This window comes from Xiphophorus maculatus, chromosome 23 (assembly GCF_002775205.1).
Source record: "Xiphophorus maculatus strain JP 163 A chromosome 23, X_maculatus-5.0-male, whole genome shotgun sequence".
Classification (NCBI taxonomy): Eukaryota; Metazoa; Chordata; class Actinopteri; order Cyprinodontiformes; family Poeciliidae; genus Xiphophorus; species Xiphophorus maculatus.
In genome coordinates, this window is record NC_036465.1 from 15,549,381 (window position 1) to 15,568,262 (window position 18,882).

An 18,882-nucleotide genomic window follows, 5' to 3' on the forward strand; every position below is an offset into this window, starting at 1 on the left:
AATAAAACACAAACATAGAGTTTGTTTTATTTAACTTTTCCATTTTAAAAAGATTTGAACTTGTCAGCGTAGATCTCGCCATAAACAAGTTTTGAAAGTGTCCGTTCGCATCACTTGCTTGTGTTAGTACCAGTGGTGCTACTCTTGAAGAGTGATCGAGGGCCATGCAAAATTATTCCAAAGGTTGCCCATGGAATCAGGGCTCACTTTCAACAGCCTTAAACCCTTGGGATAAGGAATGTCCAATTCATTATAAGAATCTGGTAAGATGCTGATAAACTGTGACACGCTTCATAAATAAATAGATATTTAAATAAATGCAATAAACCAATTAATTAACAATTAAGTAAAGAATTTGCATTCTTTACGTCAAGTTAAACGTTAATGTGGATACTGCTCCAATTAATTGAACTAAACAACTGTATAAACAGCCGCAAGAAATAAAGAACATTCAATAAAGTTAACAGTGGAAAACAGCTTACGTCAGCTTAATAGAAAGCAGGATTATAATCTGAAACAATGGCATCAATTCACGTGGTTTAATGAGTCCAACTTGACCCTGATTCAGAGTGATGAAAGCATTATATTAAGAAGACGAGTGGATAAGATGATGAATTCATCATAAATAGTGTGAATCAGTTATAAAAGGCAAGCTGACACCCCAAATGTGTTAACTGACATTTTTTCCATAAAAACTTAGCTCTGGCAAGAAATGTCCAAAAGACTTTATCCCACAGTTACCATCCTCCATGTAATGTCTTGAAACTGCCACTTTGTTTGATTAAAGTGGCAGTTTAACAAAGTGTTTGTTATAAGCTCATGGATACACTAAAATTATGAGCCATAGTCACAGCTAAAAGTAAGTCAGTAAAATAACATGATATTTTTCACCTAGCAGTGAATAATTTCGTGCGTATCTGCAGCATGGCTTCAGTGCTTACCCCTAATTCACTTTTGCATCAGTAAGGCTACATGTAGCTATTTCTTTTATTGCATATATATGTTGAAATGTTTGTTACTGATGACGCAATTCATCTGTAAAGATAATCAGCCTGTATGTTGGCTGCTATCTCAGCCTCCCATCGGTCTCCATTGTTGAGCAGCTTCTCTTTGTTGTACAGCAGCTCCTCATGAGTCTCTGTAGCATATTCAAAGTTTGGCCCCTGGGGAAAGAATCAAATGAGAAAAGTGACTCTCAGGGTAATATGCAGACTATCCCAGAAAGATATCCCTTTTTTTTTCTCAGGGGTTTGTTTGAGGCAAAACAGAAATACAAAAATACACTTTTCTCACCTCAACAATGGCGTCAACAGGACAGGCTTCCTGACAGAAACCACAATAGATGCACTTCGTCATATCGATATCGTAACGCGTAGTTCTCCTGCTGCCATCGGCTCGAGTCTCAGCTTCAATGGTAATGGCCTGAGGAGAAAACCAAAATGGCCAATAGCGGAATGAGCTGGATTAAATTTAGGAGGACTTTTATTTTTGCTTATAATTAATGGAATAGCCAGTGCTATAAAGAGAAGTCTTATAGATCTGTGATCAATACATTTTTGAAATTCAATGCATGTCTATCTTTTTGTTTACCTGAGCAGGGCAGATGGCTTCACACAGCTTACAAGCAATGCAGCGCTCCTCTCCATTGGGGTACCGGCGGAGGGCGTGCTCGCCACGAAACCGTGGTGACAGCGGACCTTTCTCAAACGGGTAGTTGATGGTGGCAGGCTCACGGAACAGGTAGCTCATGGTCATTGCCAAACCTGCAATGAATTATCACCAGAGAGTGAATAAAGGATTGGTGATTTAATTGATGCACTTTTTAATTTAACAATTGTATATAAAAAGGAGAAAATCTAAGATTACAACAGCGTATTTTTATGAAAAGCTTTAGAGATTCGGTGGATTCATCTTTGATTGTCTGTGGCAGCGCCCTTCCCCTTATCGAGTCAAATTAATTGAAATCATTTTTAAATTAAAATGCATTGAGTATTTTAAGCTACGAACAAACTCAGAAGCTGTGTTCATCACTGGGTAAAAATTTGCAATGAGCAACAAATCAGCTTTCCCTACACAGTGAGCAGTTGTTTAAGTTAAATGTTGGTGTTCTCGTGACATTTGACAAGAAAATACAAATTTTAGCTTCAACTCCATTGCATGAATCAAGTAATTTGCCCAGAAATAACATCAGCTCTGACCTCTGAAAAGCTCAGTCCATAAGAGGGTTGTTGCAGCCCGGTCAGTGATGGACCTCAGGTCAGTTGGCTGCTCCTGGGCATTTACATACTCTACCAGAAGAGAAAATAAATAAATATGTGGTTAGATAATCTGTTTGCTTTCTTCATTTTTCCTAAATATGGTAAAAGTATATACATCCTTAGGAACTTTCACATTCTTCCACTTTGCACCCACAAATATCAATGTATCTTAGTCAGACTTCCTAACATACTTGCAACAAAAAGATGCACATTTAACTGCTGTAAAATTAAACACGTGCTTTTTATCCAGTCTGACTTGAGCAATTTTCCAAAAACTACAATTTGCATGTGTGCAAGTATGTAAACTACATATGCATACTGTATTTCAAAGAAAACCCGAAAGAGCTCTACAGTAATACATGCAGTAAAATATAAATAATAATAGAGGAGAAAATATAAATATTTTACTTTGTAGCAAAGTAAAATATATACATTAAAAAGACAAAAGCTATAACAGAAGGCCATAGTTACAGGGAAAGGGAAAACAGAATAAAAACAACCAAGTATCACTTTCTTACCAATTGCAAATGATGCACTGTTTTACCATATGTGGGTCATTAATATGAAATCCCAATAAAATACAGACAAGTTTGTAGCTGAAACACGACAACATTTAAAAAAAAAAAAAAAAAAAACTACTTCTGTAGTGCACTACTGTATTTAGTCCAGTACTTACTGTAGCCCTCTCTCGGTGCCCTAATGCTAAGTGTGCGCATAGCACCAGAACCATGTCCAAATGTGCCTGGAGATGCACAAACACGAGGTGAGTCAACGTCATTTTAGCACACATGCATGTTATTATAATGTGGTTTAGTACCTTTCTTCGAGTAGCAGTGCAACAGACGCAGACTTAGTGCAGCAGACATCTGATTAACAACAGAGGGTCAGAAAACAGAACATACAAACAACAATCACAATGTAAAAACCAGAAAACTGTGAAAACATCAGAGAACCTGCAGGTAAGCAGAGTGCCAGCTGAGGACAGCCCTTCTGTAATCTGGCGCCCCAAATCCCTGCTGTATGACGTATTCGCGGAACGCCGGGAGAATAGGAAACCAGATGTACGAACTTGGTTTTAGGATGTTTCTTGATTATAAACCAATTACCACCATGTAGTAATTTTATGTGAACAAAAACGACAACGAAACGGTAAATGTATTCTTTCTTCTAGCGTAAACAACATGTAAGAAGAAAACTGCAGCTATTGTGGTTGTTGTAGCGATTAAACCAGGTTTAGGAGGTTTTTTTGTTCTTTTGAAGACGGACTGAATGACGCACATAAACACATGACCCAACATCGCTTAATTTACTATAAGGCGTTATATTTACGTTTTTCAGGTAAAACGTGTTTGTAAGTCTACTCTTACTTTGCTCATGAGTCGTTTCTTCCCAGTTGTACAGCTGATCATTTTAGGTCTATTTGACAACAGAAAACGAGCCACATTTATTCAGCATTTCTTGGTAAAAGTGTCAACTAACAGCAACTGTTCAGTTAATAATCTTTTATGGTACATACCTCTGGAGCGAGATTTGTGATGAACTCCACGGTCCCTGAACTGCGCAGTTTTAGAAATGCTGCATTCAAAACGGCTCGTTTATTCCCCTTTCTCTCCGAGTCACAATATCTTCACCCTGTTAACCTTTTGACATTTCCCCCTTAATTTGTTTGACTTTTGACACTGTATATTTGCAACGCAGCTATTTGGCAATGCAGTAGGAAGGGATTTTAAAAGCCTTAAAAAAGAATATTACCCTTTTTTTTTTTTTTACAAATGTGTCATGCTGTCAAAGTAATATTAGTTTCACTTCCACAACTAAGAAAAAGGAAAAACGTTAATAAAGGACCACAGTGTGTGTCAAAGGAAAAGTGAGTCAATGCATTGGCAACAGTTACAGGCAAGGGCGGTGTGCAGATTAACAACGGTAAATAGAGAGAGGAAGTTTATCTTCTACTTCCATTACTGGAAGACCTCGCTCTGCACCTCTTCTGCAAATAAATACACAATAATGAAGGGAATCTGAAAGGTATTTACATTTAAATTACATTTCATTTGATGGTGTGTCTGGTTGAATGGCAGGAAGTCAACATTCTATTAACTTCCTGTTAAAACTCTCCCAACCCTTAGTCAAGTGCGCGACAGAGAAAGAAATAGCAGCAGAAGAAAAACATGTAAGAACAGGTAGACTACTGACTACTATTGCTTGTTTCAGATGGGATTATTGCTCCTCAAGATACACAGCCCGACTATCATGAACTCTTCATGACTGGGGGATACTTTTACAAAGTGAACCACAAGAGCCCCCGTCTTCTGTGCTGCGAAGATGTTGAAAGCATCGAGTCAACCCCACAGGCATCAGAGTGAGGAGGACAGCTCTGGGTCGGATGCCGGATCAGAGGTCAGCCTTGAACCAGAGACGGACCGGTTTGGCTTCATTCTGACCAATGGATCCACAGCTGGGTGAGTACACCTGCAGGATGCTGGAGAACTGCTACTTTACTGTCACGAGGGGTTATACTGCTATAAAAACCACATGCACCGCTTAAGGAAATAAGATCGTTTTAAAAGTCAAGTTCAGATACAAAATTTAAAATCCCTTAAATGCAAGCTCTGACTAATTGATTTATAAATAGTAAGCAAAATATCTTAATCTGCTTGAATTCATGAGGTTGATATATTCTCCCACCATTGTAATGATTTCTCTTTTCTAATTTAACTGATACAAAAGTTCCTTGTTGTTTTTAAACAAAATGTAATAAAAGGTTTTAGACTAGCAGAATCAACTTGAGAAAATGTGTACAAAGGGCTCCCAGAGTGACAAATAACTTTTATTTTTGTCTTCCCATGGTGAGACCAGGAAGTTATACCACACCACATATCTGAGGACTGGTGGGTTAATGCAGTAGAGAAACATGTGCATTATACACACCGACACTAAAAGAGAGAGAAAAAAAATCAACAAAATGTTTTGCACAACAAAATGGCAAAGGCACAAAGGGGGCAAGAGTTAATGAAGATGAACTTTTTAAGATAATAAAGGGAAAATGCACCATCTGAAAACAGGGCACAAAACAAATAATCAAATATATATATTTGATTATTATTATTAGAAATAATAATCAAATATATATATTTGATTATTATTATTAGAAATAATAATCAAATTATTATTTGCAATGAAAACCATTTTAGGCCCATTTTTAATATTATTGCGAGAAAAGATAGGTGCTAGAGATAGAAGATGACTTCTATAACACTTTATTCATTTAAAGAATAAACAAAAAGCTTGTCAGTTCGTTAGAACAGCATAAAGAAGCTCACAAAATATTTTCTAAAAATCAGAATATGCCTACAGTAACGGTTAATACTCAGTGTATATTTGAGGCACTGTGAGATTGTTTCACTATTTTGACATTGCTTAAAAAATGAAAAGAATTCACAGTTTATATATGCTGTTTATAATTTCATTAATTTGCGCTTCTTTTACTTTCCAAACTATGAGTTTCTATGACACGGCCTGTCAGCCTCCTTTCAGGCAGCTCACTGGCAGTGTGCAGCAACAAGTGGGGCAGGGGCAGCGCTGCATTATCTTATTTATTAAACAGTTTGGTGCATCTTCAGGGACTCTGACAGTTGCTCTAGCATCTGACAAAAAGGATTTTAAAGTGCAGGTGGAGTTTAAACAGGAGATTTTAAACCCTTGATAAAGTTTTATGCAGCAGCATCAAACATCAGAACTCACACACTTTTTCCCATGGCAGCAAGTGAACACTTGACACAGTGATGATGGTAGATGAAGCAGTATCAAATCAGAGTAGGAGAGGCTAAGCAACATGCTACCTGTCGTCTTCGCAATTTCCCCATTGATAACATCCTGACCTGTTGCCATGGAGACGTCAAACTGCTAACGTGTGGTTTTCCTGTTTCCTGCCTTGTTTTTCAGAGCTCCGCGTCTCTGCAGTAAAGGCACAGAGCAGCACTGCAGGCTGACTTTAAAAGCCCCTAGAAATTAGTTCATAGGTTATCTTTCTTTTTTCTTTTACAAAATGTGCTAAAATTACTCACTTGGTGTCTCGTGTGCTGTGTTGTGGGTCAGGAGTGTGGGCCCATCCCCTGAGCTGGTCAGACAGAGGGAAGCCAAATGGATCAACATCATTGGCCAATGGGACCGCATCTTGTTAAAGAAGAGCAGCAAGGTGTGTCCTGGTGGAGAGACGACAAGCACATAAACTCTTCTTTAGCTTGTCATAAAATTATTTTAAAAAGCAGAATAGCCTTGTTTTTTTCACTGTCACGACAAGCCAAATTGTTTGCTGTTAAAATGGCTTATAGGGATTCTTACTGGATCTTGATGTCTCTGCAGGTCAAACTGCAGTGCCAGAAAGGAATCCCTGCCTCGCTCCGAGCAAAGTGCTGGCCTCTCCTGTGTGGAGCATCAGAAAGAATGAGACAAAATGAAAACCTTTATGAGGCAAGAGCTAAAACGTTTTCACTGGAGTTAATGGTTTCTAGCAAACAGTGTTTTGGGGGGGGGGGGGGGGGGGGGGGGGTTTGCAGAAAAAGCTGCATAGTTGTTGCAAGAATATGATTGATATTTATGCTGAATAATTTGTGAGAGGCTGAAAATAATTTCCTGATTATTGTGATTTAAAAATGGAAACATGTTTGTGATACATGCAACCTCTATGTAAGTTAGCAAAGTTAATTTAGTTCACTAACTAAATAAAAAAATAATAATTCGCTGACTGAGTTTCACAGTGGTACATTTCAAGGGTCTGTTTTCTGATTATGTTGAAGGTCATCAATTTCCATCAATAACATAAAACTGGATTTGTAGATACAACCACTAAAACAGGATTTTTAGTCCAAAGTGTGCTAAATAATGATGGAGGAGACTTAACTGTTCAATAGAAAAAGCCAGAAAAAGTTATTATTAAAGAAGGCGGCTCTGCACTGAAGGCTACTTTTAAGCAAATTCATGCTTAAAGTTAAGTGGAATGAAACATTTTGCTGGAAAAAGTTGCACAAACAAGTATAAGCACAGACTGAGTGGAATGTAAAGTAAATCCAAAAATTTGCCATTTGTGGATGGTGAATACAAGAACCAAAAAATGAAATTATTGCTCTAGAGTCCAAATGTTTTTTTCTATTTAGCATCTCACTGGAAATCAGGATCAGGAGGGAAAATGGAGAAGAACAGAATCTAAATTCCTGGAGGTCCACTGTGACATTTCCACATCCAGTGATGATTAATTAGGGAGCTGTAAGAGATGACCATAAAAATTAACATGTGACCCTTAAAATCTATCACTATGTATGATAAACATGCAGTTAATGTTTATTGTACAACAACCAGCGTTTACTAACTAGATAAATCAAGTTTGCCATTTTAACTCTGTGTGACATTGGAATATTAATGATTTGTTATCTCAGTCTCTAGATTCACAGCCAGGTCTGCAGAGCTGGGTGGATATAATCGAGAGGGATCTAGACAGACAGTTCCCCTTCCACGAGATGTTCCTCTCCAAAGACGGACACGGGTAGGTTTGTTTTCTACCCAGTGGTAGGTTTGTTTTCTACCCAGTGTTAGGTTTGTTTTCTACCCAGTGTTTCTGCCAACAAGCTGTGAGTGGAGAACAACTTTATGACGCCTTTAGTTACTGTACCTGCAAGATAAATCTTTGCCTCTTCAACTAAAACAGATAAATGTTTCTCATCAGTGTGAACACTTGAGCTAACTGCTCTGCATGTGCTATGTGGTTGATTACTGTGGTGTGTGGGTGTGTGTGTGTGTGTGTGTGTGCAGGCAGCGGGGGTTGTTCCGGGTGTTGAAAGCCTACACTCAGTTCCAGCCAGAGGAAGGTTACTGCCAGGCTCAGGGGCCGGTGGCTGCGGTGCTGCTGATGAACATGCCTGCTGAGGTTGGACCAAAAACACGTTTCTGTTCTGCAGACTAGGTGCAAGTTCACTTCGAGAACAATCACCATGAAAGGGAGAATTATTTCTGTCAGGGCAGACTTTGAAGTTTTACCTGTACTCACTCATCTCGTTCATATGTCTTTTTAATGGATGTTTGTTTTGGGGTTTTTTTCTTCAGTTTTTATAACAAATATTTATTTTAAAATAAATGAACAGGAATCAAACAGCCTGTAGGCGTGTCCATGTGCCTTTGCATTCTCGTTTTTAGGGGGAGTATTTATTTTTACTAGCCAAACCTCTGGTCACTACATCCTGACATCCTTGTTCATGTCTGGCAGGAGGCTTTCTGGTGTTTGGTTCAGATCAGTGAGCAGTACCTTCCTGGATACTACAGCCCTCTGCTGGTGAGTGAACACTTAGTTTGGATGAGTAGTACGGCTTCCTTCACGTTTCACCTTTCCAGATTTAAGTTTCAGACTCAAACAGATGAATGAATGATGCGAGGAAAGGTGGAGTGATGAATGGAGGGCAGATGCAAAGGATGATGCAAAGAAAGAGATAGACACCTTTTAGAGTACTTTCCCGTACCTGTCCGTACTGTTCTATGGGGAAACCTTTTTCCTCCACTGCATCAGATATTTCCAGGAGACACACCTGCTCAGAGTTAATAAGGTGTGACTCTCTAACAGACAGACTGGTGTTTTGTGTAGGAGGGAGTCCTGTTCGACGCAGCCATCCTCTCCTGGGTCTTGAAGAAGACGTGCCCGGCTGCACACAAGCATCTCCAGCAGCACGGCGTGGAGCCGCTCATGTTCGCCACCGACTGGCTGATGTGTCTATTCACACGTCACCTGCCCTTTAACACGCTTCTCCGAGTGTGGGACCTCTTCTTCTGCTATGGTGTGTCTATGTGTGTGTGGTTTTACACCAAAAACTAAATCAAATCGAGGCGATGTGAGTTTTACGTTTGCCACTGCAGTCGCTGTTGTGCATCCTTATTAGTGAAATTCTGCCATCCAGGTGTGAAGGTGCTGCTCCAGGTGGCGGTGGTGCTGGTGCGTCGCGTCCTGGGCCGGGCCGAGCAGAGGAAGCAGTGTCCGGGCCAGATGGAGACTCTGGAGAGCCTGAGGGGGGTCAGGGAGCATGTCCAGGAGGAAGAGGAGACTTTCATAGCAGAGGTAATACTGAAAAGAGTTAGCACTCCTTGTTTGTTCATTCCCTGCAGAGGAAATATACATAATATACATATTATACAATATATATAAATACTCTTTTCGTCTGGAGGAGGGGTGTCCAAAGTGCGGTCCAAGGGCCATTTCTGGCTCTTGGACTAATATTTTGTTGTCCTCTGCTGCCACTTAAGAACTATAAAAATTTGGTTTCCCTGATTGAATTAGATGAAGATTTTTTATTTTTAATTATGGCAAAATGATCACAAATTAAAATCTTTTCATAACAGAAAAGTAATATATTTTTATATTTTTGATTCATTCTGTATGAATGAACCACAAAAGCTCTCATTTTGTGGGGATTGCTAAATGCATTCTGAGAATTTAACACTAATTTAATTTCTAGTGTGTGACCTTGAGCTAATCAACATGTAATTTTATTGTGTGTACGCTTGTAAGTGGATGTCTGAATGACAAATAAGTCAAAGCATTTATCTTTAAACAGTTGTTCTCCTGTAATGACCACATCTTGTGACTTTTGCTGAAACTTGGCTGCACCCAAATCTGCTTTTTGTTAATTTATTAAAATTGGCTAAATACAGGAAGTGTTTTCAAATAGAGTGATTTAAATGCAGTTTTTTGCCCAGAATTGGCTTATTTTATTTTATTTTTTTGAAGAAAAAACCCCAATATTTTTGGTCTGTGAGCCCATTTGATTTGATGATTTTGGCTGATGTTACAAATAGCTTGAACACCCTTTGGACTACGGAAAAGCATTACTGCAGAACCAGTATGAAAATGTATCAGATCACCCTTTTCTGTAATAAAAAGTTGTCTTTTCAATAAATAATGTAATCAGGGACACACTAAAGATTAACCCAACAATAACAACCATGGGGCTTTTATACCATCCTGATTTAAACTCAATTGAAACTCTGTATTTAACTGCAATAAAACCACATTTTTTCCCAATCCCACTCTTCTATTCTGTTATCATGAACAAACCTCGTCTCTGATTCACAGCTCCCTTCTCTCTCCCCTCATTCAGGTTTGTTCAGTGCCACTGTCAGGTAAAGACCTGGAGAAACGGACGGAGAAGGAGTTGGGAAGGTGGAGGAAAGACAAACCCTCGTCTACGTTCGACCCGCGGGGTCGTTGCTATGGGTATCGGATGGCGTGGGCGAGAACCCGACAACAGAAGGAAGAACGTGAGCAGAAAGAGAGAGAAACGGGGAATCTGTCTGTTCCTCTTGCCCGCTCCGCCTCCACTCTTTCGCTCTCACCTGCCCTCCTTCACAAGAAGTTTAGGAAAGGAGGAAAAGGCAATGCTGGCGAGTGGGAGGCCGGCAACAAAGTTTCGAGGCATCTTTCCATGGGAGCAAAGGATGACTGGAGAAACTGGAGTGATGCAGAATTCAAGAAAAACGTCCAAGACGTCAAAGAGGAGGATGTCGTTTCAGATGGACAGAAAACAGAAACAGAGACAAAACCAGCAGAAGAAAATAAACGGGAAGAAAACAAAAGTCTGCCAACGGAGCACAAAGAAGAAACAGTAAAAGTAGAAGAACAAACTGAGCCTTTGAAAGCAGGAAAATGTGAAAAGGACGAAAGCAAAGAGACTGGAGAAAGCACAGCCATTTTAGAAAAGACAGAGGAGTCTCAATCTGTTGAAAATAATTCCCAAGCTGCAGAAGAATCAAATGAAAGTGAGCAGAAAGAGGAGCTGGGTGACACAAACCAACCACAGGTTCTGGAGGAGCAAAGTCAGGAGAGTGAGGCTGTAGACAGAAATGAGACTGAGAACCAAAGAGGTCTGCAAACTGTGAGCCAATCCCATGTTACTGACGAGCAAAGTAACAAAAACAATGAGGAGAGTGGGGATACAGAAATAAACAGCGAGGCTGAGAATCCAGAAAAGCTGCAAAATATGAGTCAATCCAATTTTCTGGAAGAGCAAAGCAATGAGCCGCAGACTGAGGTGACTGGTACTCATGAAGAGGGAGAAAACAAAAATACAACCACCATGGAGGAAAATCATGCAGAGATTCAGAGAGAAAACACAAACAGCGAGTCTCACACAGAGTCATGGGAGGAGCCAGCTGGCATAAAACCAGAGTCTGGTACAGAAACTGAAAATTCACAACAGCGGCCGCTGGACGCCGTCACTGAGGTCACAGAGACAAGAAGTGAGACAAACCTGGTCTCAGAATGTCACCGAGACCTGGATCCTAAAACAGACACAGAGCAGGAGCAAGAAGAAGTGATCACAGAGACGCATAAATGCCACAGCACTGAATCATTCGTTGAAACAAAACAGACAGAGACCCACACCCAGACAGAGACAGAAACCGATGTCCTGGCAGAAAATGTGGCCGTGCAGGACCAACTAAATGTTAAAAAGACACAAACAGAGCAGGAAGATTCACAGACACCACCTACACCTGACAGCACTCCTCAAGAGGAAGAGAGTGATACTAAGGCTGTGGTTGAAGAAGAAATTGAAGCAGTAAGGGATTGCCCTGGACAGGAAATAGAGGAGGTAGTTGTGCCTGTACATGCACAAAGTCAGGAATGTGTTTCTAATCCAAAAGATTCAGAGGAATTAGACGTACACGATCAGCCAGACGAGTTGGCTGCAGAGAGAGCACCACCTCCAGAAGAAGGTGAGATTTTAACACAGGATGAGACTAAAGATAAGTCTGATCAAAAACAAATAAGCTCTTCTCATATGCAAACACCTGAAGAGTCAGCAGCCGGTGCTGTGGAGAAAGCAGAAAGCACAGAAAATGTTCAAGAAAGCCAAGCAGGAGAGAATAATGTCACAATTTCTTCTGAATCAACAAATACTGACAACACAAATATCCAAGACAAAGTTCATCAGGATGCAAAAGATCTTCCTAAACTTGACGACGGCAGCCAGGAGCAACCTTCTGTGCGCCGCAGCAGTCGCTCCTCTGCTGATTACTGTCTGAGGAAATCCTCCGGCTCACGTGGCTCCAAGGTCACGCGTAGACTTTCAGAGGACCTCTTCAGCGGTCCTGAGAAGACCAACCAATCCCAGTTCAGCTCCAGTCAACCAGAATTACAACCTAAGGAAGCACAATCGGAGCAAGCCGTTCCTGAAGTGACAGATGATGCGGGGGAGCGACAGGAGCAGCAGCCCGACGCCTCCAAGCGATTCGGACTCTTCCGCAAACTCAAAGGAGAGCAGCCCAAAAAGGCCAAGCCGAAGAAGAAGCCCAAGATGCAGGTTCCCAAAATCTTGATTCAGGACTTCAGCGATGTGATGCCAGTGGACGAGCCGGTGGTCCAGGAAGACGCGGAGGAGAAGCTGAGCTCCAGGGAGAGGAGGAGGAGGCGGAGGGAGCAGGAGAGAAAGGAAAAAGAGGAGGAGAAGCTGAGAAAGAAGAAGGAGAAGGAACAAGAGAGGGAGAGACGGAAACCGCAGACCAGGGGGAAAAGTTTTCAAGGCCCGAAGGAGAAAGTTACCGATGATCCTGCAAAGACCGTTTCACAGATCACTAGAAATTCTGTTTCCTATGCTGAATCTTACTTTTAACAAAAACGGCATCTGATTTTAGGTCATATTGTTTCCCTTTCTTGTTTGAGCTCAATCTTGGTTTACACTTGAACCTTTTCAGATGTACATAAATAATAAATACTGTTTATATAATATGAAAAGCAAATTTATTTTTCTTTGGTGCAACTGCTTCTCCATCAGCCAGACAGAGTCAAAGTAAAAACGAACTGAAGTGCTTCATGTTTAGCTTCACTTCGTCACAGTTTTCAAGTTCAACATGAACATCAGAATCCTCAGTAAAAACAATACAGCGATATCTGTCCAGTAAAAACAAAAAGTCGGGTCCAAAGCGTCAGTTTTTTTCGTTTCAAGTAATCCAGGTGTGGTGGTGTAACAGCGCTCCCACGTTTCGCCTCTGTCAGATCGCTGATCGTCAGTCTGCTTCAGTTTCATCCTCGCTGTCGCTGGCCAGCACTTCCTGAGTCGTAAGCGGCTGCGTGTTCATCTGAGAGGAAGGAGGAAGGACTGATCCAAAGAACAGGGAGCGGAACTGTGGGAGAATACGGAAAGCCATTAAAAAATTAATTTTATCCAATATAACTACTTGGATATGGGCCAGCAATGGTCTTCAAAAAATTTGAGCATTTCCCAATATACCATTCCTACACATAGAGTAGGTGCATGTCCCCTCCCTGACCTGTTGCTGTTTATGGCCGGTCAGCTGGTTGAAAGAAAGGAACTACACTTTTTCCTTGCTTATGTGAAAAACGGATGTAACTATACATTACACATCTCCTGATGGCTAATAAGACAATAGACAAAGGGTATATTTTCTGTTTCTATTGATATTTAATCATAAAACAGGAGGCTGAACAATATTTTATACCTTCTAGATCAGTAACCAAAAAGCCTTTATTGGGGTTACAGCTGCCAAACCCTTCTAATAACTGCTGAGCAGCTTTTACAATGTGTTACAAATTATTGTGCAAGTGATATTTTCTCAGATTTTCTTAAATGGGCAATGCAATGGTCAGTATAATTTTCAAGTCATGAACTATTACAGTATAAATCAAATTTTACTGAACAAAGCTCCCAAAGAGAAGAGTATTTTTTTTTTCAAAAATAAAAAACTCAAAATGCACTGTTCCAAATTATTATGCACAGCAGATTTTCTAAACAATCTATGGATTATAAAGAACTGCAAAAGGTCATTCTTTGAATGCGCAGCATTAAGTGGTCACAAACGCTATTTCAATCAAAAACATCTTAACAGACTGAGTTACATGTTAACATAGGTTCTTTTATGCCCATAGCAGCCAATGACAGTGGTATTCCTTGCAGCATGAGATGGTGCATTGTCATGCATGAAGATAATTTTCCTACAGAAGGTACGGCTCTTCTTTTGAACCACGAAAGAAAGTGATCAGTCAGAAAGTCCATATACTTTGCTGAGGTCATTTTCACACCTTCAGGGACTCTGAAGGGGCCGACCAAAGATTCTCTCCACATGATTTCAGCCCAAAAAATGACTCCACCACCTCTTTGCTGACGTCACAGCCGTGTTGGGATGTGGTGGCCATCCACCACCAATCCACTACTGCGTCCATCTGGACCATCCAGGGTTGCACAGCAGTCATCAGTGAACAACAATGTTGAAAATTAATCTTCATGTCCGGCTGGGCCCACTGCGACCGTTTCTGCTTGTGAGCTCTGGTCAGCGTTGGCCCAATAGTAGGTTCATGCACCACAAGCCTCTGGAGGATCCTCCACCTTGAGGTTCTAGAGGCACCAGCAGCTTCAAATAACTATTTGCTGCTTTGTAAGGGCATTTTAACAGCTGCTCTCTTAATCCGATGAATTTGTCTAACAGAAACCTTCCTCATTATGCCTTTATCTGTACAAACCCATCTTTGTTCTGAATCAGCCACAAATCTCTTCACAGTAAGATAACGCTTCAGTTTTTGTTAAATATCTAATGTTTTTATATCTTGTCATACGGCACTACACTGATGATTTTCATCAGCAGAGAGATCCTTTCTTTTTCCCATATTGCTTGAAACCTGTGGCCTGCTTAATAATGTGGAACATCCTTCTTAAGTAGATTTCCTTCAATTGAGCTCACCAGACAAACTAATCAACCAGCTCTCTGAAATGAATTATAGTGATTCAAAGAGCCCTGACACAAAATACCATCTATAAATTTAATAGCACAACAAAAAATTTTATCTTTATGAAACTTAAATCCAATTTGCATTATAATTTGGAACATATTATACATGTTTCCTCCCTGCCATCACCCTAATCTTTAGCTCCCTACACAGATTGCCTATTACATTCAAAACATTAATATGAATTTGATTCAGTCAGAGGGAATCAAATATTTATTTTAAATGTAAATCTGCCAGCGGTAAGAAAAATTTGGGGCTTAACTATATTAATGCATCAATATGTGTGATTAAATAAGTAAATCCAACCCTAGAAAGCGGCATCTCACTATCTGAGAAACTCTTGTACCTTTTTATCTGGCGGTCTCTCTGGATCTTCCTCCCCATCATCTTCCTCCTCCTCCTCACTGTGCGTTCTGGTCCTATAATTAGGTGCCGGGGGCTTTCTGAATGTGGCTAATGAAGGAGGGGGCGGGTCTGCGGTGGAGGGACCTGGTGCTGCACTGGTATCCATGGCAATCAGATAGGCATCCATGTCGTCACTCATGAAGTCATCAGGAGGATGTGGCTGGTCCGCGTCGCCTCTGAGGAGAGAGTCAGTGAGAATGAGGAAGAACGTAAAGAACATATCCACTTTCTGAGTTGAATCTATATGAACTTTCTTTCTTGTTTATTTAAATGGGATGTTAAGTATCTAAGGCTAAGCATCTGTAGCCTTAGTTAGTTTACAATGCCTGTCCCCAGGTGGGCCTTTAACAACATCAGTCAATTTAAAAGACAATTAAAGCAAACCAGCAATAACGACACACTTTTTCATATTACACAAAAGGCGAAGACACGAATAAAACCAAATGTCCTGATGTACTTTAATAATTAATGACTCAAAGGAGCAATACTTGTGTCTCCATTTTTGTCATTTTCGTCTCATTCCGTCTCACAATAAGTTATAGATGATACATCTGGACTAAAATCAAACAACCTTAAAATAAACAGCAGGCAACAAACTGTAATGGAAACTCAACATGTTTACATTTTAATCAAGCTTTATATACAGGCGAATCTTGTTAACTATTCAAAATAAGCTTATGCGAGATTTGTGATGTCTAATTGATGTCAGAACATTTACTGCTTCCTCTGACATACAGAAAACCTTTGGTAACAGCCAACATCCTGTGAGCCAGACTCCTCCGTAGTTAACGCTTTGCAGCCTGAACTTGTTTTATGCCAAGACAATTGTTTCAGTGATGGCAAACAAGGAAACACTGTTTCACTTCTAGAGTTTTATGTGTCAGAATATTTCACAAATGATCTGGTCTTTTACAGGCTCTGAAATTAAAACTAAGTTAATTAACCACATCCCACCATATTGTTATTAAACCGAGATGAAGCCAAACATTGAGAAGTTGGGTATGTGAAACTAAGTGCAGGTCCTCATTTAGAAGCTTGTAACAAAACAGCAGCAATAGCTAGTTGTTTACCATATGATTTTATCTGTTTCTCCTAAATGGGGGACTTTTGACAAAAACATTGCATGACAGCTTAAATGGTCTAATTTTAGCCAAGCTAATCTGTCAGGAGGTGACCTTACATTTGACTGTAGAATGCTTTGCTATGAAGAGTAATTTGTGGTCAACTTGGTGGTTTGCAAGGGACGTAGGTATTGCCAAAAAAAACCCAACCCAAATTATCACCGCTTCACCACGGTGTGTGACAGCTGGTGTTAGGCGCAAGTGCTAATACTGTTTGAAAACGGTCTTATGAACCTACTCAAGTTGTGGGGCAGCAACAAATGTTGACCTAGGATCATTGCTGGCATCTTGAGAAAGATGGAGAGCTCTAATTCTGGGACATACTGAACTACTGACCACAGCAGCCCACAATTATATCAGACAGATGCAAAATAGCTATTATGCTGTCAGTGTTGTGAATATGAAGCAGAAGGGTTGTGGATTACGGCTAAAGAACTAGCAGCCGCCAGAGATAAAAAAAAAAAGAGTCTCAAGCACAGTGACTTCCAGCTGATATGAATCACACTAACATTATCCACCAGGTGGCATGAAGGAGTAAACACTCAGGATTTCCTGCCCGTTTTTAAAATGAGTCAAACAGGAAACATTGACTGAAAGTTAAAGCATTGATCTGATTTTCATTTGTTCAGCGTTTTTTTTTTTCTTTTTACTGACAGCTGACTGGTGTGTCAAGGCTTTTATAGGCGTTCTCTACAGAATCATAACCAGTAATGTCTGTTTGCTTGTTTGTTTTTTACCCTCTGTTGCTCTTTTGAAGATCATGATTATCCGAAAGTGTCGCCAGCACAAAATTCCCCTCCAGAACGCTGTCTGTTACTGAAAGCACCACAGGGCTGACACACAAACACACACACAAAATACGCAGATCAGTGGCCAAAAGTGGAACAAGTATCTTAATATGTGAACACTCTGAAAATAAGCACGCTCACCTGCCTGGTTCATCAAAGTACATAGACACAGGGAGGCCAGTGGACTCAGCAAACAACAGCAAACCCTGGAGGGGAGAAGATAACGATTTATCTCAGATTCTGGACCAAAAGGAATCCAGTCATTTTGTCAAAGCGATTACTGTTTCTCTCTTATCTGTCACACCCGAAACTCCTTTAGACAAAAAGTGATGCTGTAGTGAGCTTTGACGGCAAAGTAGTCGAACTCATCCGCAGCCAGACACAGCTCAGTTAGCATAGCCTTCGAGCGCTCTGAGAGGGAGAAACAAAACAGAAAAGAAATGAAGACCTAACTTCTGCTTCTGTTTTATGTAACTATTTAATTTGCAAGAGCATCTCTGGGTTTAAATCCGTTTAATGTAACTGTTCTGTGTCATTTAAGGCAACATAAAACATCTTTTGTTAAATGTTCTAAACTTTTAGCTCCTTCAGATTGACTCAATTGAGAAACACACCTTCTCAAGAGGGGGGAATGACAAATATCCACACACTGAAAGGGAGTGTTCACTTTGTAATTTGCTGTGAAAATAACTTAACTAATCAGCTGACGTAACTGTCATGTTATTTGCTGGCTGGAGGGGGAGAAAAAAAATATTTTTTTCACCTGCTTCATCCTCCACATGATTTCTAACCCACATCCGTTCATCACTCACTGTCACGGTCACTTCTTCCAGAGACGTAGGGAAGTGCACAACCGTGTCCACCAGCACTCTGAGAACAAAGGAAATCAAAAAAGCAGATCGGGGTTAAATTTGACAGTGGCATAATGAAAGCAAAACAAAATGAGTGAATATTTGAAAACCTGGGTTGGGCTCTGAACACATTGGCACAGCTGTTTTTATCAAAGACTGCCTCCAAGCTTTCACTGTCCTGGTAAGACAGGTTATGTGTCTTCAGGAGGCCTGGAGAGAACGTCCAAACACACAAACCTTTAAAACTCAAAAGAACATGAGAGAATGCAATGTAATGAATGCGCAGTGCTGCAATTAGTACTAAATATATCAAAATGGATGACAAATGTCCCCTGTGAAACTCTTCAGTGTACAGCACTGTAAATCTGAAAGGGAAGCAGGGTGGTGTTACCATGTTTGCAGTGCAGCGTGAAAGTGAGGCGATCTTTCTGCTCATCAAGACCAATGTGACATTTTTCCACCGTTTTCTCTAAAGTTGCAAGAGATTTGAAGACGGACTGCACGCTCTGGTAAGATAAAAACAAAACAGGAAGTAGAGCAACACCTCTATAACAGACGCAGGAATTTCTGTAACTTTATCTGCAGTGAAACCATCTCATACTTGTTTTATGTCATGTAAATAAAACACTTTTGGCATATTACAGGCTTACTATAACACACGTTATGTACACGTGTGTAAAATGG

The 18,882-nt window shown here is 40.3% G+C and overlaps 3 protein-coding genes across 9 annotated transcripts in view; 1 reads left to right on the forward strand and 2 right to left on the reverse strand.

Moving 5' to 3' along the window:
* On the reverse strand, positions 1-6,341 carry LOC102218901 (NADH-ubiquinone oxidoreductase subunit 8-like). Of its 6 annotated transcripts, XM_023328290.1 has the most exons (9): positions 3,775-4,008; positions 3,626-3,674; positions 3,212-3,274; positions 3,076-3,124; positions 2,935-3,000; positions 2,199-2,288; positions 1,591-1,763; positions 1,294-1,422; positions 1-1,163 (listed from the first exon to the last, which is right to left on the reverse strand). In XM_023328290.1, exons 2-9 carry the CDS (start codon positions 3,665-3,667, stop codon positions 1,032-1,034), a joined length of 744 nt encoding a protein of 247 aa, XP_023184058.1. In that variant the 5' UTR covers positions 3,668-3,674; positions 3,775-4,008; the 3' UTR covers positions 1-1,031. The 6 variants fall into 6 exon arrangements, with proteins under 6 accessions (XP_023184058.1, XP_023184059.1, XP_023184062.1 ...); XM_023328291.1 differs by lacking the exon at positions 3,212-3,274 and having other exon boundaries at positions 3,775-4,005; XM_023328294.1 differs by lacking the exons at positions 3,212-3,274; positions 3,626-3,674; positions 3,775-4,008 and adding an exon at positions 6,323-6,341.
* On the forward strand, positions 4,172-13,280 carry LOC102218638 (trichohyalin). Of its 2 annotated transcripts, XM_023328288.1 has the most exons (10): positions 4,172-4,283; positions 4,470-4,717; positions 6,354-6,453; positions 6,621-6,728; positions 7,691-7,797; positions 8,064-8,178; positions 8,515-8,580; positions 8,887-9,076; positions 9,197-9,354; positions 10,394-13,280. In XM_023328288.1, the coding sequence occupies exons 2-10, from the start codon at positions 4,581-4,583 to the stop codon at positions 12,902-12,904; spliced, it is 3,492 nt and encodes a 1,163-aa protein (XP_023184056.1). In that variant the 5' UTR covers positions 4,172-4,283; positions 4,470-4,580; the 3' UTR covers positions 12,905-13,280. The 2 variants fall into 2 exon arrangements, with proteins under 2 accessions (XP_023184056.1, XP_023184055.1); XM_023328287.1 differs by lacking the exon at positions 4,172-4,283 and having other exon boundaries at positions 4,378-4,717.
* Positions 13,016-18,882, reverse strand: part of rad9a (RAD9 checkpoint clamp component A) — an 8,153-nt gene continuing 2,286 nt past the window's right edge. Inside the window, exons 5-12 of the mRNA XM_005809798.3 lie at positions 18,590-18,704; positions 18,309-18,408; positions 18,111-18,217; positions 17,652-17,758; positions 17,489-17,553; positions 17,297-17,392; positions 15,380-15,614; positions 13,016-13,415 (exon numbers count right to left, since the gene is read on the reverse strand). Of these exons, the coding sequence (XP_005809855.1) occupies positions 13,299-13,415; positions 15,380-15,614; positions 17,297-17,392; positions 17,489-17,553; positions 17,652-17,758; positions 18,111-18,217; positions 18,309-18,408; positions 18,590-18,704 (942 nt within the window). The 3' untranslated portion in view covers positions 13,016-13,298. The remainder of the gene's footprint in view (positions 13,416-15,379; positions 15,615-17,296; positions 17,393-17,488; positions 17,554-17,651; positions 17,759-18,110; positions 18,218-18,308; positions 18,409-18,589; positions 18,705-18,882) is intronic.

Excerpts from the sequence above, each read along its gene's own strand:
- LOC102218638 (XM_023328288.1), top strand. The coding sequence starts at position 4,581 with ATGTTGAAAGCATCGAGTCAACCCCACAGGCATCAGAGTGAGGAGGAC. Across the intron at positions 6,729-7,690 it reads AAAATGAAAACCTTTATGAG|TCTCTAGATTCACAGCCAGG; the intron begins GCAAGAGCTAAA and ends TTGTTATCTCAG. Across the intron at positions 7,798-8,063 it reads CTCTCCAAAGACGGACACGG|GCAGCGGGGGTTGTTCCGGG; the intron begins GTAGGTTTGTTT and ends GTGTGTGTGCAG.
- LOC102218901 (XM_023328290.1), bottom strand. The coding sequence starts at position 3,667 with ATGATCAGCTGTACAACTGGGAAGAAACGACTCATGAGCAAA. Across the intron at positions 3,001-3,075 it reads GCACTGCTACTCGAAGAAAG|GCACATTTGGACATGGTTCT; the intron begins GTACTAAACCAC and ends GTGCATCTCCAG. Across the intron at positions 1,164-1,293 it reads CTGTTGACGCCATTGTTGAG|GGGCCAAACTTTGAATATGC; the intron begins GTGAGAAAAGTG and ends TTCTTTCCCCAG.